This window comes from Mustela putorius, unplaced genomic scaffold (assembly GCF_011764305.1).
Source record: "Mustela putorius furo isolate JIRA1106 unplaced genomic scaffold, ASM1176430v1.1 tig00000056_pilon_pilon_pilon, whole genome shotgun sequence".
NCBI classification, from domain to species: Eukaryota; Metazoa; Chordata; class Mammalia; order Carnivora; family Mustelidae; genus Mustela; species Mustela putorius.
Window position 1 is genome coordinate 3,207,194 of NW_025421263.1, and position 23,603 is coordinate 3,230,796.

Sequence of the window (23,603 nt, forward strand, 5' to 3'; positions counted from 1 at the left end):
TGCCAAGGGGGTGGGGTAGCGAAATTATAGGATTTGGCTCCCGCCTTTGAGAGCCTGGTGGTGGTGGGGAGATAAGGCTGGTACTACCCTGAGATAACATTCAAGTGCTGAACTGTAGGAACTGAAAGGAAGGAGGCGGAACAGTGCATCTTGGAGGAGTCTATTACTGGCTTAGGGCTGGGAGGGCTGCTTTGATGCCTGCATTAGGGAGGTGTGAATGGGACCTCCTCTAGATCCTTACTGGAGTGACAGCTTTTAAGCAGATGCTTTAGCTGGGAGTCCAGAGCTCCTGATGAAGTGTGGCTGTAGAGATTGGGATGGGTATGTCAAGGTCATTTGACAGTTGCCCAGTTCCAGGTTATGGAGCTTAGAGTACGTCTGAATCGCAGCTAGGGAGCGGCGGTAGGCTCTTGATATGGGATGCTGGGTCCATACCAAGTGGGTGGAAAGTTGTGACTGATGTTGCAGAAAATCGGTTTTGCGGAGACAAAAGGGGTGGACTGGAGGCAGTGGTCTTAAACAGAGTGAAGAGCGCCATCTGTGCTGGTCATGGAGGCCTGGGGTACTGATGGTGTGGGCTGCTTTGCTGGCAGAAAGGATGGAGAAGAAAGCACAGGTCTGTACCATAGTTCTGTTGAGTGAGTAGGTCTTTATGGCTGGAGGTTAAGGAAAGAGAGCAGTATAAGGTGACCCTAAGGTTTGTCCATAGGTCAAGGAGTGCAATGGTATCCTTGACAGAAGGAAACCAGTTAGAACAGAAACCACTTGGCAGGGGCTCGGGATGTTGCTATAAGTCAGTGTTGATCATTACTGTTTTGGGGGAAGACAAAATGCGTATGTGCTAGAGGCATTTTGTGTTGTGGGGCACCTGCCACAGCCTGGTGCTGGGCTCCCTAAAGGGGGAGGAGTCTTGCTCTTGGGAAAGATAGGCATTCCCTGAGCAACCACATCTATGATTGAGGAGGAGTTGGGTCCAGTGGTGGGGATTTGGGCCCCACAGTGATAAGCTTGTGTCAACATTGTGAGTGAATTGGTGTAGGGAGTCTGGGCCCAGGAGGACTGTAGTGACAAGTAGGAAGGCAGGGGGTGGAGAGGCAGTAAGTACCAAGAGCAAGAAGCCAGAGAACCAGGAAGGCTCGGTACTCCTGAACCCAGCAGTGACGAGCTCCGGGAAAGAATGGGCAAGACTCTGTCTGCCAGACAAATACATGTAGTATTTAATTGGATCTACCCTTGTGTTTCTATTTCAAGTGACTTTTCTTTTTACCCTCCTGGTATATGTCATGTGGTCAGATTTTGGCCTGGTGAGTCTGGGAGAGGATTTTGGAAGTGTTTTTGAGTGTGATGTTTATGCCATTTATAAAATTGATTAGCCTTTTTATGTTGATGTCAAAATATGTCAGGTAGTCAGGTATCCATGTAGGGGATTCTGAGCTAACCAATCCCTTTTCTCTATATATATATATATTTTTTTTTTTTTAAAGATTTTATTTATTTATTTATTTGACAGACAGAGATCACAGTAGGCAGAGAGGCAGGCAGAGAGAGAGGGATGGGGAAGCAGGATCCCCCCTGAGCAGAGAGCCCGATGCAGGGCTTGATCCCAGGACCTTGAGATCATGACCGGAGCCGAAGGCTGCAGCTTAACCCACTGAGCCACCCAGACGCCCCTCCCTTTTCTATATTATCATTAAACTTTATTTTATGCGATTCAAGTTAAATGTTAAAAAAAAAGCTTTTGGAGAGAAGAGATGTCAAAGTAGTTTTGAGATTATGTTTAGGTCATGACTTTAAGCAGGAAGAAACTTTATTTACACTGTCTGAGGGATTACATGGCAATTTATGGCTTTTAGGAGTATCATTTTTTCATTAATGAATAAATATTCATTAATATACCTGCTGCTATCAATATCCATAAATATTCATTGAATACCTGCTGTGTATCAGGCACTATTTTTTATTTTTATTTCACTTTAAAAAAATTTTTTTCCAGGGCGCCTGGGTGGCTCAGTGGGTTAAGCCACTGCCTTCGGCTCAGGTCATGATCTCAGGGTCCTGGGATCGAGGCCCGCATCCGGTTCTCTGCTCAGCAGGGAGCCTGCTTCCCTCTCTCTCTCTCTGCCTGCCTCTCTGTCTACTTGTGATCTCTGTCAAATAAATAAAATCTTTAAAAAAAAAAAATTTTTTTTTCCAGTATTTTATTTATTTATTGAGAGGGAGTGGGAAAAAGGGGAGAAGCAGAGGGAGAAGGAGAGAGAGAGAATCTCAAGCAGACTCCATGCTGAACATGGAGCCCGATGTGGAGCTGGATCTCACTACCCTGAGATCAGGACCTGAGCTGAGATCAAAAATGACACTTAACCAGCTAAGCCACCCATTTTTTTTTAGGCACTATTTTTAGACATTCGTTACAAGTTCATCATCCATGTGAAATTTAAGAATTATTTCTTTTGGAGATTTTTGCGTTCTTTTGAAATAACTGTTAAACCGTGTTTTTTCGTTTGTTTTTATCAATAGGGTGATTCTGAAGAGAATATGGAGGAGCATTCTCAAGAACAGAGGTAAGAAAAACAACAGGAGCAAATACCTGCATTCTCAACATTGCTGCTCACTTTGGATGCTGTCTGAAGTCTTGGTATATGTACGTTTATGTTTACATGTTTAATAGATCAGTGATATGCCTTGCTTTTTGGCGTTGGGGTGTCTGTGGTCTCTAATAATTAATATATCTTTGTTTGAAAATAAGGTTGTACAGAAAACTGTTAGAAATATCTACCCCATCCCTGATATTCAGCTTTGCATTTTCCATGGCGTACTTATGCTGCCCCCCTTTTCACAAATACCTGTTTAGCATCAGGCATAGTGCTGGGTGCTGTGTGTAAAATAAGGACCCAAACCCGTGTTGAATGTAGTGGTGGAGTCAGACGTTACTGTAAACAAAACAAAATGGTTGTGATTACACTATCGACAATCAGATTGCCGTGGTATAGAATAATGAGGAAGATCAGGTGGGGCCCCTCTTAGCAAGTATATTTGAGCTGAAGGCTATGGAGGACTAGCCACGCAGCAAGCAGCAAATGAAGGGAGAGTGCTCTGGGCAGAGGGAGTGGCAGGTGCAAAGGCCCGGAGGTGGGAGGCACTGGCAGCATTCCAGGAACTTGGAGAAGGCCAATGTAGTATGTAGGATACTAAGGTAAGGTAGGACCTTAGAAACCACAGTAAGGAGGTTGGGTTTTATTTTTTTTAAGGGTGGTATGATTTGTTAATGGATTTAAAGCAGGGGCTAGCAAATCTAAAGGTGTAAACTAGATTTTTAAGAGAATACCTTGGGACAGTTGGTTAAGAGTTTGCCTTCAGCTTCTGTCATGATTCCAGGGTCCCTCTCCGTTTGCCGCTGCCCCCTGCTCATGCTCACTTTCTGTCTCTCTCTCTCTCTTTCAAACAGATAAGTACAATAAAAAAAAAAAAAAAAAACCAAAAATAACTTCGGTGGTGGAGCAGTCTCCATCACTTGTCATACTGGGATGTCTAGTCGCTTGGAGGTACACGGAGACTGGGCACAGGGATTTCTTTCGGAGAGTCAGCTTCTAGATCTCATTATCCATATAGTCTTCTAAAACTGATCTGTCTGAGGTTACAAGCTATCCTTTTCTACCTCCTCTTTTATAATCTCTTTTCCACTTCATAGGAGAAAGACAGACTTCTTCCCTAGCCCCCATCTTATATGTGCTCCATATTGGGCAAACAGAGGCATGATTTGAAATACTGGCATTGGTTAGGAGAAGCGATTAACTCTGACTGGATAACAAATTCTTTTCTAACGCTGGTGGTTTTCAAACCTGACCACAAAATTGAAGGGCACAATCAAATCAGCAATTGATAGATCATCAGCAGTTATTTTTTAATGATAGATCACTCTGCTTTTTGGGTAAACAGGGAGTTTAGAGACTATAAGGACAGTGCTGTAACAATTCTCCTTCCATTCACACCCATTTATGTGAACAAGCTTTTTCAGGGCTTACATTTAAAAAAAAGTAGACAAGAAAAATAATAGTCACACGAATCAAGGATGGAGGTAAGACACTTTCATCCATTTCTTTTTTTTTTTTTTTTTTTTTTTTTTTTTTAAAGATTTTATTTATTTATTTGACAGAGAGAGATCACAAGTAGACAGAGAGGCAGGCAGAGAGAGAGAGAGGAGGAAGCAGGCTCCCTGCTGAGCAGAGAGCCCGATGCGGGACTCGATCCCAGGACCCTGAGATCATGACCTGAGCCGAAGGCAGCGGCTTAACCCACTGAGCCACCCAGGCGCCCATCCATTTCTTTAAGGAATGCATTTTCAGTAAATTTGTTTCCTTATGTCTAATCACCTGTCAAGACTTACAAATTTGTTGGTTTGATTGGTTGTTTACTAATGAAAATTATACTGGTAACTCAGAAGAAAAAAATATTTAACACTTAAACCCAGTAAGTCACAGGAAATTTTTTTTCTTAAGACTTTATTTTTATTTATTTGACAGACAGAAATCACAAGCAGGCAGAGAGGCAGGCAGAGAGAGGAAGGGAAGCAGACTTCCTGCTGAGCAGAGAGCCCGATGTGGGGCTCCATCTCAGGACCCTGGAATCATGACCTGAGCTGAAGGCAGAGGCTTTAATCCACTGAGCCACCCAGGTGCCCCAGCACAGGAAATATTTTTAAAAGCCCAACATTTCAGGTGAAACACATAGTTTTGTTTCAGAAGCCTTTCAACATAATGATGTACATGTTAGGTTAAAATTTTTGGAGGGAGGGGCTCCTGCCTTCAGTTCAGGTCATGATCCCAGGTTCTGGGTTGGAGTCCCGCATCGGGCTCCCTACTTAGTGGGGAGCCTGCCGTCTCCCCTGCTTGTGCTTGCTCATTCACTCGCTATGTCTCTGACAAATAAATAAATAAAATATTTAAAAAAAAAATCCTTGGAGGGAATATCCAGCCATACAAGAATGCCTATTGGTGTGTTTAAAAATATGGACGATGATAGGACAGCTGGCTGGCCCAGTTGATACAGCAGGTGACTCTTGATCTTGGGGTCATAATTTGGAGCCCCATGCTGGGTATAGAGATTACTTAAAAAAAAAAAAAAAAAAAAGAATGATGGTAGATTTCATTGAGTATTGTTCAGATTCCATTGCATATATATATTTTTAAAATATTTTATTTATTTATTTGACAGAGAGAGAGATCATAAGTAGGTAGAGAGGCAGGCAGAGAGAGAGGGGGAAGCAGGCTCCCAGCTGAGCAGAGAGCCTGATGCGGGACTCCATCCCAGGATTCTGAGATCATGACCTGAGCTGAAGGCAGAGGCTCAATCCACTGAGCCACCCAGGCACCCCATCCATTGCATATATTTTTAAAAGTGATGGTGAGTTTTATTTAGAAAACTGTTATTTATAATATGGCAGAAATGACATTCTATGCAGCCATTTAAATTCATAATATAAAATTTTAAATGTGGGATAAATATATGAGGCAGAATTCAGAGTTTGCCATTGTCTTCTGTTTGAGTGTAGGGGAGGGAGCAAGGAGAGGTGAGGATTGCTGGTGGTGGTTCAGACGAGGCTGGTGGGAGTTGGGAAGATGGATTTTGGGGGTGGAACAGATTCATCAGTTGCTGAATCAGTGGTAGAGCAGGAGGGGAAGAGAAGTAGTCACAGAGGTCTTCTAGAATTTGGCTTGAGCATCTGGAGGGGATGACAACTGAGATGGGAAAGGAAGTAGGGGAGGGAATCAGGAACTTTGGTTGCCTCATAGGAATGTCAAACTTGATTTGACACGTTCCTGAGGAAGTGGTACTGTGAGCCCCAAGCTAGGAAGCTCTGGGCAGCCTCCAGGGGTGGGCGTATCCAGCCTGTAGGCAGCCTGGTGTGCGCCTTAGCTTTTGTTCTCTTCTGTAGATTGCTGTGCTCTCTTCTTTCTCATCAGTCACAACTGGTTACTTTCCTCCGTTTTCTGTCAGACTTGAAGGTATCAGTAGATGTTATCCCCGTGGGTCTTTTTACCTAGTGTCAGAGTGCTGGGGAAGGTGTGTGGGGTGGGAGAATGGCAGTTACTCAACACAGTGGCTTTCAAACTTTCTGACAGTGACTCACCGTAAGGGATATATTTTACATCATGTGCACCTAGCTACCCATACACATATATCTGGATGTATGAACTGAGTACCTGTACTACCTGAGTCATACTCTTTTTTCTTTTTTTTAAAAGATTTTATTTATTTATTTGACAGAGATCACAAGTAGGTAGAGAGGCAAGCATGGAGGGGTGGGGGAAATAGGCTCCCTTCTGAGCAGAGAGGCTGATGCGGGGCTCAATCCCAGGACCCTGAGATCATACCTGAGTTGAAAGCAGAGGCTTTAACCCACTGAGCCACCCAGGCGCCCCTGTCATACTCTTTTCTATTTCATTTTTTTATTGTGATGAAATATATATAACAGGTCCCATTTAAACCATTTTTAAACGTCAGGTCTGTGGCATCGAGCTGATCCACACAGCTGTGCAACCACTCACTACCATCCATCCACAGACTTTTTCGAATTAATTTTATTTCATGTAAAAAGAAATGCTGGTTACCTCTACAGGAATGATTTTAAAATTTCTTAATCATGAATCCCATTTTGATCAGCCCTGATTTATATGTTTCAATCTCTCAATATTAACTATTTTGTAGTATTTTGCTCTTACATTATCGCTAGTTGCTTTCCTTTTAACTTGGCTTCCAAACCTCTTCCTCTTTGTTTCTTCTGGCTTTTTTTCCCTCCCGCCCTCCCACCTTGGGATTTGTTCCTCATGTGTAAAGACTAGATCACGACAGGGGTGGATGGTACTCTTAGAGAATTTTCTTTGTGTCTGTTTCCTGAAGATGTAGGTTCTGGAGCTCTTTCCAGGAATTCTCACTGTAAGTGTAATGTCCTGTGATAGGTAAATGAATCACCTAAGTACTTAGTATTCATTTACCTTTACTGCACTGTTGAGAAATTTTTTAAATGAAAATTTTAATACCTCCAAAGCTCATATAATGTCTTGCTGTAGTTAAAGTAGAACTTCTGTTTTAGAATGTATTTAGTTTTACAGAGAAGCTGTGAAGATAGTACAGAGAGTTCTCATAGAGCCCTCATGCACTTTACCCAACTGCTAACATCTTCCATTACGGTGGCACATTTGTTAGAACTAAGAAGTCAACACTGGTGCATTACCATCAACTAAACTCCGCACTATTTGAACTTCACTTATTTTTCCCTGATGTCATTTTTTTGTCCAGGATCCCATCCAGGATGCCGCATTACTTTTAGTTGTCCTGTCTCCTTAAGACCTCTTGGTTGTGACAGTTTGTAATATTTTCCTTGTTTTTGAAACCTTGCCTGTTTTGAGGAGTACCGCCTCAGGTCTTTTGTAAAATGCCCCTCTCTTTGGGGTTGCCTGATGTTCTTTCTCCTGGTTAGATTGGGGGTATGTGGTTTGGGGAGGAAGACCACACCTATAAAGGGAATTGTCATCACATATCAAGGATTTCTCCTGTCAACATGGCTTATCGCTTTGATATTAACCTTAATCACCTGGCTTTTTCATCTCTTCTCATGCTACACTCTTTGGAGGCAAGTCATTGAATGGAGTTAAACTCCACATACAGAAATTATTTGGAGTTCTTCCCTCATTTATTCATTCAGTCATTTATTTATATCAGTATGGACATACTTATTTTACTTATTTTACGCTTTGGATTATAATCTGATATTAGATTTGCCTTGCTAGCTTAATGTCCTGCCTAAATCTTATTGTGAAGTTATTACTGCCTCTTTACACATGGTTTTAAACATTTTTGTGATTTTTGGTTTTAATTATTACCCCACATACTAACTCTCTATTGATAAATAAGACTCTAAGTCAGTAGAGGCAATGCTTGGGAATTCTGCACCACAAATGCCTCGTCTCGAGAGGCACCATCTAGAGGACCACACTGCAACTCCATATAGCTGTGGCCATAAAAGAGAGTTTCAAGATGTCCCAAGAAAAGTGTAGGTGGCACTGACATCTATCCCTGGTGAGAATCTGAATCTGAAGAGGGCTCTGTGTCTCAGTCGGCAGCCTGCCCAGGGTGGGGCCCAAAGCAGACCACCATTACTCTTGGGGTGAACGGTTCTGGAGTTGCCACCCTATGATCTCAAACACACTTAGGGAAAGCTTTCAGGGAAATTGGCCTCAGTGAAGATTTTGTTTGTATTAACTTGAGTGAATGCTATGTAATTGCATTTGGTTGAAAGCCAGGAAAGCAATATCTGAAAGACTTTCTCCCCTCTTGCCTCTGAATCCACGTTTTTCTCCTGGGTGTTCTCAAATACCAGCAGTAATCTGTTCCTTCGCTGAAAGTGAGAGATTGCATTTGGGATTCAGCAATGAGAGCCAGTGAGAGCGGACTTCAGCTCTTGCGGGAATCGAATGCTCTCTGGGAAGCTCGCCTGGCTCTCTGTACATAGCTCCCATAAGCCTTGCTGGCGTACATTAGAATGTGAACAGTGTGAGCAGTGGTGAGGCGAACAGTATAGTGTATCCACATTTAAAATGGTGATATGAAAGTCGTAAATACTGACTGGTCAAGTACAGTGTGGGACTTGTCATTGTGTTGTATTTTTTTTTTTAAAGATTTTATTTATTTATTTGATAGAGAGAGATCACAAGTAGATGGAGAGGCAGGCAGAGAGAGAGAGGGAAGCAGGCTCCCTGCCGAACAGAGAGCCCGATGCGGGGCTCGATCCCAGGACCCCGAGATTATGACCTGAGCCGAAGGCAGTGGCTTAACCCACTGAGCCACCCAGGCACCCCGTGTTGTATTTTTTTGATGTGATTTTATATGATCAGTTAACAGCAGCAAACTGTGTTCTTCTGAATCCGTTTTGACATCAGTTAAAGGCTGAGCCTAAGAGTCAGGACATGAAGAAAGTCTTGTTAACCTTTCAGCAACATACTGAAAGATATAATTGCAGACAAAAATGACTTAATTGCTAGGGAAACTTCCTTTTGGCAGCGAAGGGGATTTCAGAGCCCCCACAGGGAATGGAACTGCTTTTCACTTTTCTTTGTTCTCCTTTAGAAGTTGAAAGCTGTTTTTTCAGTATAACCCCCCAGTTCCTTACCTGTTGACAGGATCCTAGCTTTTTAATCTGAGCATGCCTCCCCAGGGTTCCACTGTGGACATTCTTCTCTTCCCATCTGTCGTTTTCTCCGAGGTGATCTCACCTGTTCTCTTGGGGCTTTACCTAAATAGAAAGAACTTGAACTTGGATTGTACCTTCTAGCCAGGGGGTCTTACCTGTCCGGCTGCCCACAGAGAGCTCCTTTTAGCTTTCAGGTGCTGCTAACTTAACTGAGCTCTCAGGCTCAGTTCCTTCTCAGCCCTCCCCCACATTGTGCACTGTACATTCATTTGTGTAAGCCAGATACCAGGATGCCCCTTGACTCCTTCCCACTCCCCACCCTAGTGTATGACCAGGTGGTGGCTGGATCTCCACATGGTCTGCTACCTCTATTTTATAGCTACCCAAACCTGTTCTCCACCTTCCCACCTGAGTAATGTATCTCAGTGATACTTCCTTTCCTGTCCTTACTTCTACACACAACCTTGCCCTTTGTGACCAAGTGTAGACGTTGGAACATAGCATAGAAGGCCATGTGATCTCGGCCATGCTCACTTCTTCAGCCTTCCTGCCCCTGCTTCTCCCTCCCCTCTTTCACAGGGACTCCTGCTCTCTCTCCAGTCTTCTCTTCTCTTCTCGTCTCTTCTCTTCTCTTCTCTTCTCTTCTCTTCTCTTCTCTGGCTAAGCCCCTTACCTGACCAACTCCATATAGTACCGGCACTTGTAACACAGGGCCTATCTTTGTTTAAAATCACCTGTCTTGGCATTGTCCTGAGTCTCGATCCACTAATTCCTTCGCACCCAACCTAGTACTTAACATCTAGGTGAAGAACTGCTGAATGAAGGGAGGCAAGCTCCTGATACAAATTTAAGTCTTTTTTTTCTTTTTAAAGATTTTATGTATTTATTTGACAGACAGAGATCACAAGTAGACAGAGAGGCAGGCAGAGAGAGAGGGAGGGAAGCAGGCTCCCTGCTGAGCAGAGAGCCCAATGCGGGACTCGATCCCAGGACCCTGAGATCATGACCTGAACCGAAGGCAGCCGCTTAACCCACTGAGCCACCCAGGCGCCCCAAATTTAAGTCTTTTAAATTGATAACTTACATCATTTCACACGTTCTTTGTATCCAAGCCCACAAACCATATTTGCCATCAGAATCAAAGCAGTGGTATTAATATTAGAGGTTGTGGTTTTTAAATTAGGTCATTGCAGTTGGTGTGTTTTTAAAGAAAATGGGTTATTAGCTCTATTGGTGCGTGCCCCGTAGTACTTTCTATAGAGTTATGTGGGCCCTGGGAAGGATGCAGAATGAATGCATTCAGTCATGGGCTGCATGACCCTCACAGTCTAAAGTAAATTTTTATTGATTATAAGAGAGCTGCTAATATAGATATTCTTAGAATTTAAACTTTTCAACAGGGTTCTTGGTATATATTAAAATTGTTTTCAAGTCACAAAATACATTTTTTAGGTTTTTTTAAATTTGTTTTTAGGTTTTGAAATTTTCAGCAAAGCTTTTTGAGACTTATTTATATAATTGTTTAGACCTCAATTAGAATTAATTAGAAAAAATAGTATAGTAGGATCAGTATCCTAATTCTGATTTTATTAAAATTATTACTTCTAGATTTATTTTTCTACAAACTTTGGAGTGATTAAGCTTGTGCTAATTTATATCTTTATATTGAAAAAGATATTTGGGGGCGCCTGGGTGGCTCAGTGGGTTAAGCCGCTGCCTTCGGCTCAGGTCATGATCTCGGGGTCCTGGGATCGAGTCCTGCATCGGGCTCTCTGTTCAGCAGGGAGCCTGCTTCCTCCTCTCTCTCTCTCTCTGCCTCTCTGCCCACTTGTGATTTCTCTCTGTCAAATAAATAAATAAAATCTTTAAAAAAAAAAAAAGAAAGAAAAAGATATTTGAACCAATTTTAATAATTCCAGGTATATTTTAAAGGGTTATTCTAGATTAAAACTAAGCAAAACATTTCATTAATGTTCATGATCCTGAAACCATAAAGTAGAATCGAAATCTCAAGAGCTTGGGTATGGTCCCTAAATGTGGCATAACTTGTGCCAGAAACGTCCCTAAACATGGTGTAACTTGTGCCAGAAACTTGATGTTCATTACCTTAGACTAGGAATTGCCTTTAGGCGGAGTGTCTTAATCCAACACTCAAAGTCTGACTCTTAGCTTGCTTCACAACTGTCTCAGCTCCTTGTCACAAATACTTCACAGTCAGGTGTCTTCTGAAGTCTGTTCAGTGGGTGTGCATCCTGAAGTAAGAGCTAGGCAGATTCAACAGCCCAGGAAGACTTGTCCACGGAAATGACAACATGGGTATTAAAAAGTACATAAAAGATTTCTAAGGAGCTTCTTTCAGATCAGAGCAAAGGTACCACTGTGAGTGAAAGAGAGACTTGGATGTTTTGCCATTTTAAACCCAACCTCCATTTTCAAGAAAACTTACAGCTGTATAGTTAGAGATGAGCTGACACTGTGGTTGTCTTAGGTTTCTTTGATGTTGGGAGAATTGTGCTTTGGTTGCTCTTTACTCATCACGATGCGCTGATGAGAAATAAAAGTACTTTTCAGATGGATCCCAATATACTGACAGCAGTATCCATCAATGCTGTGGAGGCATTCTGGATGTGCTGGGACACCAAACTTCATATTGCTTAAGAGGGTGACAGAGCTTGGGATTTCAAGGTTCAAAGGAGAAATAGAATTTCCCAAGGCAGTATTCTCTGTCTAGGAACATAAGTATTAAAATAAGAGGGTCTCCCGGGAGCTCGTTACTCTAGTTTTAAATGAATTGTCATCAGATTGTTTTGTTGTTGCAGTCTTCCACATATGAAATAAGACTCTGGAGTAATAGTGATTCCCACCCCCACTCTAGTAGGTGTAACAAAAGAATGTTGCCACTTCACAAATAATTAACTATAATAATTTAGACAGTATTTCACAGATGGTGTGCTCAGTAAAGATGCTTCTGGAACCATTGTTTTTGAATTGCTTTGCAAACTCATTTATGAATGATACGGGGAAAGTCTTGTTTATTGTGGCCTTTCCCAATGTTTTCTCCCAAGTAGTGGGGATGTAGTTTTAAAAAGTCTGCTATGAATGTGAAAATTCTTTGAAATTAAAAAAATATATATTTTTTTAATTTATTGAGAATTTTAAGTCATTTTAAAATTACTCTCTGATCGCTTTTTTTTTTTCCCCTTCAAAAATCTTTTAGTAAAATGTATGTTTCGGGAAGATTGCTGTATTTACCTCATGGGATAATTTTCTGTGCTACACACATACATATCCCAGTTGGAGAAACAAGGTTTTAGTGCCATATATGTTTCTTCCCTCACGGCCAATTCCTGTTGTTTTTACCCAGTTTGTTCAGATATTTCAATCAGAAGACATAGCTCTGGATGGCATATGGCTCTTGGGCTAAACCTAAACATTACCTATTAATAAACTGTGGGGACAACACCAAACTAAAAAGCTTCTGCACAGCAAAGGAAACCATGACCAAAACAAAAAGCAACCTGTGGAATGGGAGGAGATATTTGCAAATGACGTATCTGATCAAGGATTAGTATCCAAAATATATACTGAACTTACACAACTCAACACCCCCCAAAATGAATAATTCACTCAGAAACGGGCAGAAGACACAAACAGACATTTCTCCAGAGAAGACATCCAGATGGTCAACAGATACATGAAAGATGCTCTATACAACTTACCAGGGAAATAAAAATCAAAACCACAATAAGATCCACCTCACACTTGTCAGAATGGCTAAAATCAAAAACACAAGCAACAACCAATGTTGGTGGGGATGTGGACAAAAAGGAACCGTTGTGTACTGTTCATGGGAATATGGGAATGCAAGCTGGTACAGTTACTGTGGAAAAGAATATGAAGGCTCCTCAAAAAAATTAAAATTAGAAATACCATATGATCCAGTAATTCCGGTACTGGATATTTACCCAAGAAAATGAAAACACTCGTTTGAAAAGATATATCCACCTCTATGTTTGTTGCAGTGTTATTTCAATAGCCGGGATATGGAAGTGTTCCACTGAGAGATGAATGAATAAAAAGGAGGTTTTATATCCATATCCATAAAATGGAAGATTATTCAGCCATAAAAAAGAATGAAATCTTCCCATATGTGACAACATGGCAGGACCTAAAAGGTATTATCCTAAGTGAAATAATTCAGATAGAGAAAGATGAATACCATATGAGTTCTCTAATATGTGGACTCTAAAACACAAAACAAATGAATAAGGAGAAAACCATACTCTTCATTACAGAGAACAAAAACGGGTGGTTGCTAGAGAGGAGCGGGTGGGGGATGGGTAGAAGAGGTGAATGGGATTCAGAGGTAAAAACTTCTAGTTATAAAATAAGTCACAGAGATAAAAAGTATAGCATAGGGAATATGGTCAGTAATATTGTCATCCTGTTGTGTGGTGACAGAGGGGACTATACTTATTGTGGTGAGCACTGAGTAACATATAGAATGGTGGAGTCACTATGTTGTATGCCTGAAACTAATATAGCATATGTCAACTATACTTCAGTAATTCTTTTAAACTTCAGAAAAACTTCACCCCCCCACCCCAAAACTAAATTTTTCCTTAGGAAAGATGATTTGCCACCTGTGAAATGTTCAGAGAAAGCCACTGCTGCATTTGAAGGTAGTTCCCGGAGCACAGCTTCAGTAAAAACCAAACGTTGTGTGTGGCTCTCATGTTGAACATTGTGCAGATGTACATAGTAAATAATTCATGTTGATGTAACGCCTTGTACATCGTTAACTTTTTGGGTTGTACTACCTTCTGGCTGTTGGTTCCTTTAGCTGCTACTAAATTACTGGTAACAGGTGAAGTCCAGTTTGAATAACAATCCATCGTTCCAATGAACAGTTACGGCAGATGTATGTAGCATGAAGCTTTGGTGAGGTAATTCCTCTGGGATCAAGACTGATCTATCTTGCTCAAAACCAAGTCTCACTAATCCAGTTAATACTTAAACCTTGGTTTTAAGTGGTTGCCCTTGTATTATACTTGGTAGTTCACAAAATATTTTTACATGAATTGTCCTTAGTTAACTAGGAATTCCCATTTTATAGAAAAAGAAACAGATTGAAAAAAGCAAATCAGTTTAAGATTACAGAGCTACAAAGTGGCAGAAAAGCACATAATCTGAGGTGTCCTCTCTCAAGAAATACTTGTTTTTCTTCATCTAAAGTGATATAGGGGTGCCTAGGTGGTTCAGTCAGTTAAGCCTCTGTTTTCAGCTCCCTCTGCCCATTCCCCCTTGGTGGGGGGAGACCTGCTTGTCCCTCTCTCTCCCTCTGCCCCTTCCCTACCCTCGCCCTCCCTTGTGTGCTCTCCCAAATAAATAATAAATACAACCTTAAAAAAAAAAAAAAAACTGATACAGGTTGGAACATGACTTTCCCAATTAGTCTGCTCTCTGTATAAGGAGACCAAACCTAGGATTGATATGTGGAAGCAACTGAATTTTTTTTTTTTAAAGTAACTGAATTCCCTGGTATTATATGGTTCCTAGCAAACCTCTGAGAAAAATGAGTCTGCCTCTTATAAGGGAGACCCAGAACTGAGACTCGAGTACAATAACACTTTACTGTGTGTTAGAGAGTTTCTTTCATTTTCTATTCTTCTTTTTTAAAGAATTATTAGAGAGAGATTTGCATCTGCACATGCACACAACGCACAGAAGCAGGGGGAGGGGGAGAGGGAGAATCTCAAGCAGACACCCTACTGAGCTTGGACCCCTAAGCTGGGCTTGGGATCCCATGACGCTGAGATCATGACCTCCGGCGAAATCGAGAGCTGGAGGCTTACCTGTTGGGGCCATTGAGGTGCCCCACCATTTTCTGTCCTGTTCTAAGTGCTGCTTATCCCCTGACATTCAGCGGCATCGTTTTTGAAATCATTGGAAAATATAAACCTGGAATTTTAGAATTACTCTGTGGAACACATACCACTGTAATGTGCGCGGAAACCTCTTTAGCCCTCTGGATGGGCATGTTATCCTATTTGCATTGCTTTGTGATTAGATATTTTTGGCTTCAAGTAGAAGAAAACCCTGACTCAACCAGCTCAAACAATGAAGAAAGTGTTTTGTCACCTAACAAGAAGCCTGGAGGCTGGGTGGGTCTAGACTGGTTTACTAAGCAGGTGAGCGTCAGCACTGGGCAGCCGGGTTCTTCCAACTCCCTGTTCTGTGGCTAGCTCACGGTGCTGCCCGGCTCCCTTCAAGGTTGCTGAGGCTCAAGCCTCATAGCCTCAAGTCCTCCCCTGGAATCACCAAAGGCAGGTTCAAAGAACCTTCATCCTGTGCCTCTTTCTCAGGAGCGCCCCTCAGCTGACCTCCCCTTCCATCTCACAGGTCAAAAAATGGTCCATGCTCACCTTGAACTATGCCTTGAACTACTCACCCTGGTCCGCAGGGTTTACACAGTCGCCAGGGAGTGGTGCTTACTGACCTTGCTGAGGCTGTCCCTGTGTGGGAAAAGGGGGTGGAGGGTGGGAAGGCTGCTGGAGGTGCCTGCTGGCTCCAGCCTGGGGCTTGTTGTCAGGGAGGAGTGACAGGTCTCGGGCAGTGTTTCTCAAAGAGGAGTTCTGGACCAACAGAATCGGCTCCGCCTTGGGAACCTGTTAGACCAGTTCCCAGAGCCTACCCCGGGGCCTACTGAATCAGAAGCTCCAGGGGAGGGGCCTGTGATCTGTTTTAACAAGCCCTCCAGATGATAACACTGTGTGCTCAAGTTTGGGAATCCTTGGTCCAGTGTAAGGCATCTGAGGAAGAACATTCCAAAATCCACTTTGGCTCAAGATTAAATAATGAACAGCAGAAACGGTCTTGTTGGTAAAACAGTGGGGTGGAAGTTTGGAGACAGAGGTTACTTTTTTTTTTCTCTTACCTCTCCAGCCTGGCTTACTGTTACTGGCCCAGTATTTGAGCAAACCTAGAATACATATCCTTTTCAGATGGTATCAAGTTTCAGCCAGTTGATCCAATTTTTCTAAAAGAGCTCTATCATGGGTATGGGGCTAGAAGGTGGGGTTCCACTCATCGAGGTCTGCCATGCTCTGGCACACCTAGTAAACAGGTGGGCGAGGCCATTGCAGGTCAGCTCTCAGGAGAGAACGAAGGAACTTTCTCAGGGATAATTCATTCATTATAAGGGAAGTGAGTCTGGCAGAAAACCTTGGCCCTGTAACAAAAAGTCTCAGTTATTGGATGGGAGTGGCCACTCACAGTACAGGCTGGTGTGTGTACTCAGATCTGCCTCCTGGCCCTGCTCCCTCTGGGCACGTGGCTGTGTGTGTGAGACTGAGAGTGTGTGAGCCTGTAGGGGGGATGTTGGGGCATGAGGAAGGATATTATTTAAGTAAAAACTGAAAGAACTGTGCTGAGAATTCTGTGAGAAACGGGAGTGGGAGGAAGCAGAACCGGTACCGCCTACAGGGAAGGGAACTTCCCCACCGCTGGTCACGGACACTTGGACAGGAGCAGGGTGGTGCCCCAGGGACATGGTGGGAGCTGAAGGGAAGGAATGAAGTCTGGACGAGGGCCTAGGATAGCGTCGCTTGTCCTTTAAGAGAGATTCCCCAACCAAACCACAGACTGGGGTTTCCCTGCAGCCCTTTCATGTTGCCATGGGAGGATTTGCCGGCTGAGGCGCAGATGGAGGAAGGCAAGAGAAGGAAACCCAAGTTCAGGTGCAGTGTATTCCTTTTCCTGGGGCTGCCATAACAAAGTACCACAAACTGGGTGGCTTAAAACAGCAGAGGCTTGTTCTCTCCCAGCTCTGGAGGCCAGGAGTGTGAAAGTAAGGTGTTGGCAGGGCTGCGTTCCCTCTGAAACCTGTAGGGGAATTTTCCTTGCCTCTGCTTTTGCTGGTTTACTGGTAGGCTTTGGTGTTCCTTGTCTTGCTGCTTACATACATCATTCTGGTCTCTGCCTTTGTCTTCACACAACATCCTTCCCGTGTCTCTCCATGTCCTCTTGTGGCCATCTGTTTAGAGGGACAGCAGTTGTCTTAAAGGAGGGGCTCCCTCTTCTCCGCAGTGGCCTGATCTTAACAAATTATGTCTGCAAGGCCCTATTTTCAAATAAGGTCACGTTCTGAAGTACGGTGGGGTTGTCCACTTGTAACACACACTCATTTGTGGGCCCGTGTAAGGGTCTCCTCATCTCCTTTTTCTGCTGTTCCTCAAGTCTGGGGTTCCTGAGAAATAACTGGTGTTGGGCTGGTGCTCTAATTGATTGGCGGTGACTTTTGGTTTCCTGGAGCTGCCCTTCCGGACCGTGGGGGCTTGAGATTGCCAGAGCTCCAGGGGCAGCGGCAGGCCCCATGTGTTTTCTGACCCAGCTCATTGAACCTGGCCTTTTGGTCCAGTGGACTTTATATTTCTGAGTCATTTGTTTTGCACATCTGCAAGAGCCTATCCAGGGGAATTCTGTATGCTATTTACGCAGTCATGAGTGTCAGGAACAAGTATCTTCTCTAATGGATTTTTTTTTTTTTTTTTTTTGCCTTGTGGGGAGTAAGTGGGAAGATTGATGAGCATTTCAGTATGTACCGACGCTTCACGGGCAAAGCCTTGAAATCAAGCTGTACTCCTTTGATGAGAATCCAGAAACGTGTGGTTTCTGAGACCCCTGGCAGGCTGTGCACGCTGTGCTGCGTCTGTGTGTGGCCTTGCCTGCGACCTGTTTCCTCATCGGTTTCAGCTCAGCACAGAGGAGTGCCTGCGGGTTGCTTCACAAGCCTAAGAAGATTCCCCGGAGCCTTTTAAGGGTTTGGTGGGGGAATCCTTTTGCTGTTTCCTGGAAGCCCGTGCCTGAAGATGAGTCTCTTTCTGCTTCCATGTATTTTAATGGCAGGCGGCTGGGTGTCTCAGTGTAACCCTGAGGAGTAGCTGTGTCATCGTGAACTTAGACACTTCTGTCATTCACTTTCAGGTGGATGAATGGCACATCCAAATTGCCTGTGAGTTTGGCTTTCATGTAACTTAATTAGCAGATTTGTGTTTTGGGAAAGTCTGATCTGTGATCTTGAAATTGGTTAGGGTTGGTGTAATTCATGGGTAATTGGGCGCCTTCACAGTGACTCCTCCCATCATTAGAGGGCTGGGGTGGTTTGTGGTAGCACTGGGAGAAAGGGAGAAAGCTCTGGCTCCCCATGCCTTAATCTTTTAATCCATTTAACCTGGGTTTTCAGTGCCGGCTTCATTTTAATTTGAAAGTATGCTAAGGTAGTTGGGAAAGGGTTTAATTTACTCACCACATTTAGACCATAATTAAGGGAGGAAGGTTATCCCCAATTGCCCACATTTCTTAAAGTTACCGTGGATTCAGTAAGGGTCCCTTAAAGTTACACTTCTCTTTGTTGGAAACCAAAATTCTAGTTTAAAAAAAGAAATGAGGCTAAAAGCAAACAAAACAAGCATAGCAAAACCAAACCCCAGTTCAGAGATGTTACGTGGGTATGATCCTCATGAGTTCCGTAGTGTATCCGTGGCACGTAGACTAGAGGTTATGGGCACACAGATACCAAGTAACACACATCAGTTTCTTGCTGAGTTCAAGGTCTGTCACTTGAACGTGCATTCTTTACAATGTCTTTTTATTCCTGCGTTTGAATTGGGGATAAAAGGGAAAAGTGGAGAAGGAGAGAGATGCTCCAGGAGACCTGAGCACCTGTGATAGTGACTAATAAAAGAGAAGGGGGAGTAGGTAGGGAAGTAAGTGCATCAGGAAACTGGTTAAGAAAAGGAGAGTCTGGATTGCAGGCGCTTTTTGTTTACACCCTTCGTTAGGGATTTTGATCAGATAGATGGTGATTATTGTGTTAATCTTATGAAATTAAGTCACCAGTGTTTTGTGTTATTTTCTCAGTGGTCCATGTCATTTTTCTGTCCTCTGTAATCATTCAGGTGATTGGTAAAAATCACTTTTACTCCTCTAAATCTGTTTAGGGACAACTTTATAAATATTTTTTTCCATTAGTCATTTTATTCCAATCTGTATGGTTTGTGTATTTGTTTTCTTAATATAATGTTTTTCGGGGGTGCTTGTGTGGCTCAGTCCGTTGAGTGAGGTCAGGTCATGATCCCATGAGTTAACAGATCATGATCCCAGGGTCTTGGGATGGAGCCCTGCATTGGGCTCCTTGATCTGTGGGGAGGCCATTTCTCCCTATGCCTCACTTTATCTCATGAATAAATAAATAAATAAATAATAAAAATCTTTCAAATAAAAGTAATGCTTTTTTAAAAGTTTCTTTAAGTAGGGGCACGTGGGTGGTTCAGTGGGTTAAAGCCTCTGCCTTCGGCTCAGGTCATGATCTCGGGTCCTGGGATCAAGCCCCGCATCGGGCTCTCTGCTCATCAGGGAACCTGTTTCCTCCTCTCTCTCTGCCTGCCTCTCTGACTACTTGTGATCTCTGTCAAATAAATAAATAAAATCTTAAAAAAAAACAAAAAAAGTTTCTTTAAGTGATATCTACACTCACTATGGGGCTCAAACTCACAACTCCAAATCAAGAGTCATGTGCTTTACCAAGTGGGCCAGTCAGGTGCCCCCAAATCTCACGTTTTTTTTCCCCTCTAACCCAATCAGTTCAGTACCTTTTTTTTTTTTTAAAGATTTCTTTTGGTCTTCTGAGTAAAGACTTTTAATACCAAAAAATTGTTTAAGCTATTATAATATTAATTTTCTATACCAGTATAACTTTTGGAGTATTTTTTCTTGTAATGGCTAGTTTTAGATATATTTGGCAGAACTCAATAGATGGTATTTCTGCCATAAAGTAGAAACCTGATTAAGAGACTTTAGCATACTTATTATGGCAAATAAATGAGAAATAGCTAGCTTTTAATTTTTATGGAAATCGGAATCCTAAAATTTTCATAGACGTTGAAGCCCTGGAAAGTTAAGTCTGTTCTGTCCTTCAGGGAGGGATGCTAGGAGGGACAGGCTGACTTGAGCATTTTGCTTTATGCCACTGAACATGGGTTGTCAGACTGGCCTGCTGCCCTTGGGGTGACATCCTCCCAGAGAAGGTGTCTTACCCACATTTGTACAAAAGCACCATATGGGCCAGTCCTGAACTTAATTCTGCCTGCTCCAGTTTTATTATACTAAGCATGTGTTTCTTTTGGAGCACATGGCCATGTGTTCTCATTTGCTCTAAGCTTGTAGATTGTATCTCATCTGGAAGAGGGGGGTAATGAAACCAAGATTCTGGGTGTAGAAACATTTATTAACATTTAACATTTCTGTTTTTTTTTTTTTTTTTTTTTTTTTTTTTTTTTTTTAGTAAGTACTAGCTCATTCGTAGGAACCTCTCAAGAGAAAATAGCCTTATTTCAATTTTACTCTGACTTTTGAGACTCATGCCTCTCAAGGTTTCAGTTCTCACCACAAATGAGAGGTGCTGGGGCTGAGACTGGAGTCCAGGGATCAAGCCACCAGACTGAATTTCTCACACTCATGGGTGTGATGTTAGTTGAAGTGATTAGAAAATTCTCACTTACTCTCATTTCTTCCTTTAGTTTCCCTCTATTCTGAGATGAGTAGTAAGAAAAGCAAGATAGAATAGTATCATCTAATTACATATACTGAAATGTTAATTCTTGTAAACTGGGGAAAAGGCAGGTGCCAGCCAGGCAGGATGTGGGGGCAGGGAGGGAGAGAGAGAATCCTCAACCAGACTCCAAACTCCCAGATGAGCATGGAGCCCTGACATGGGGCTGGATCTCACAACCCTGAGATCACCACCTGAGCTGAAATCAAGAGTTGGACACTTAACCTACTGAGCCACCCTGGTGCCCCTAAAAAAGATTTTTTTCATATAAGTATTTAAGTTAGCTCAAGGGGGCTGATCAAAACATCCATGATGATGGTGACCTGTAATTAACATGCTGGTTTGATTGTAGTTAATTATTAATAGTTAAAAGCCTAGGACTAAAATATTTTTCTTTTGAGTTCACCCTGGATTAAAAAGAGAGGGACCTTGTTGAAAATTTGAATTTTTTACTCACCCCTGTCCAAATCATTACATTTTCCAAATTAATGATGCTTCAATTGGAGAGATCTTCAATGACCATTTTGAATTTATATTAAATAATAATATGCACAAAATTTTGTTTAAATCATTGTCTGAGTCTCAAGGTTATGCATAAAATATCTCAAGCTTGCCAAATTAGACTGGGGAAAATGAATGTTATGCTGTAATTACTGATTAAAAGGCAATATGCTCATAATAGGAAACTGGAATTGCATGGTTACTAGAAAGCCCCCAGAAGCATATTGGTTAACTAGTAGCTTAAAAACACAGGCTCTAGTCTCAAGGAATGTATAGTTTGAAGAGAAAGAACACGTGATTTTGGTGGCACATGAACTAATGTATGTTTATGAGCAAAGTTTATAGTTTAGTTCTTTTTACTTGTCTTTTTGGGGGCTTTATACCTATAATGTTGGGTGAGGGCTGGGGGCAAGGTGGAAAAGAGCCAAAGAGAAAATGGGATGAGGATAGGTGAGTGGAAGAGTGGTAGATGGGAGATGAGCAGCAGGCAGAGGTAAGGAGGAGATGGCTGGACTGGAGTCCCTGTCTTCCCCCTACCCTTACTTCACAGGAAGCTAAAGAAATGAGCCAAGGTCAGGAACCTGAAGTGTTCACGTGGGCAGAGCTGTGAAATACTATGCTGAGACACAGGCGGATATGGTAATATTTACCTGAGGTCGGGTATTTTTTCCAACCTCAAGGTAGGAAGTCACTCAAATGGTGTGCAAAATGATGTGCTTGGGGCCAGACCACCTTGATCTGAATTGGACATTCTACTTCTCAGCTGGCTGCCTTTGGCAAGTTGCCAACATGCCCTGTGCCTTAGTTTCCCTTCTTTAAAATGTGGATATTCTTAGTAGTACCTGGTGGCAGAGTTAAAAATAATTTAACTGGGGTGCCTGGGTGGCTCAGTGGGTTAAAGCCTCTGCCTTCAGCTCGGGTCATGATCTCGGGGTCCTGGGATCAAGCCCCGCATGGGCTCTCAGCTCAGTGGGGAGCCTGCTTCCTCCTCTCTCTCTGACTGCCTCTCTGCCTACTTGTGATCTGTCTGTCAAATAAATAAATAAAGTCTTTAAAAAATAATAATAATTTAACTTTATTTAAGAGTTAAATAAAAAAAAAAAGAGTTAAATAAAAATACGTAAGGCATTTAGGACAGATGGGGCACAGAGCTGCCCTACACAATTGGGGGTGGGACTGAGATGGCCCTCACCTGGTGGGCATCGAGTATGCTGGAACATCAGTGCATGGCTCTGGCCCACACCCTTTGCTGGCTTCCAGGAGAGACCGCTCTTTTCAGGAATTGTTGCATTTGAAAAGCTGGAACTAGCGTGGGGAAGGCCCCTGGGCTCAGGGTGTGACCCCATCTCTGTAGTAGCTAGCTTCCCAGCTGCGTGATCTTGAGCCTCTGTTCTCTTATCTGTAAAACTGAGCACCCATCTCACAAGGTTGTGAGGGTTCTTTAAAGGGGTTACATATACATTGGCAGCACCTATCAAAGTGTGTGTGTACTTTAAAGATATTATGCTTTCAAGAGTTTCTTGAGGAGACAGTAGGATATGTTTACAAATATGTAAATGTATATTTACATGGGGAAAAATGTATTTTCCCTTATTTATAAAAAACATATAAAAATATTTTTCCCCTATATATAAAAAACTTATTTTCCCATATTTATATAATCAGCCTACTTTATGTTGGGAAAGAAGTAGAAACAATTTATACCGAGGGCATCCATGTAGATAACGTTATAATAAAGTATTGGAGTGGGCGCCTGGGTGGCTCAGTGGGTTGAGCCTCTGCCTTCGGCTCAGGTCATGATCTCAGGGTCCTGGGATCGAGTCCCGCATCAGGCTCTCTGCTCGGCAGGGAGCCTGCTTCCCTCTCTCTCTCTCTGCCTGCCTCTCCATCTACTTGTGATTTCTCTCTGTCAGATAAATAAATAAAATCTTTTAAAAAAAAAATAAAGTATTGGAGAAAGATGTTCATGACACTGAATTTTTGACAGAAAAATATGGACAGATTACTGGGGTGATCATTTTGCTGCGTGTACAAATATTGAATCGTTATATGGTACACCCGAAACTGATGCTATTTGTCAGTTTTATCTCAATAAAAAAAAATCTTGTAATGAAATCTTGTCATGGCCCCTCCGACAGTTCCGTCTCCAGCCTCCAGAACGTCTGCTAGCCCTTCCTAGGGTTCCCTTCTCCAGACCCATAGTCACTCTTGTCCGAGAAGACCACTTCCCACTCTTCAGGTGACACTACCCGAAGCAAGGGTGACGAAAGGTACTAATGTTGACCGAGCCTGGGCCAGGTTCTG

At 42.6% G+C, this 23,603-nt stretch overlaps 1 protein-coding gene and 1 long non-coding RNA gene across 8 annotated transcripts in view; one reads left to right on the forward strand and one right to left on the reverse strand.

Annotated features, from left to right (window-relative positions):
• TMEM131L (transmembrane 131 like) overlaps positions 1-23,603 on the forward strand; it is a 160,108-nt gene that overhangs the window by 6,866 nt on the left and 129,639 nt on the right. For all 7 annotated transcript variants that reach the window (XM_045082762.1, XM_045082816.1, XM_045082969.1 and 4 more), the window contains exon 3: positions 2,518-2,561. In XM_045082762.1, the coding sequence (XP_044938697.1) occupies positions 2,518-2,561 (44 nt within the window). The remainder of the gene's footprint in view (positions 1-2,517; positions 2,562-23,603) is intronic.
• On the reverse strand, positions 8,802-11,962 carry LOC123392937. The gene is made up of 3 exons (XR_006607669.1): positions 11,634-11,962; positions 9,167-9,289; positions 8,802-8,949 (listed from the first exon to the last, which is right to left on the reverse strand). It is a non-coding gene; the product is annotated as an uncharacterized LOC123392937 (long non-coding RNA).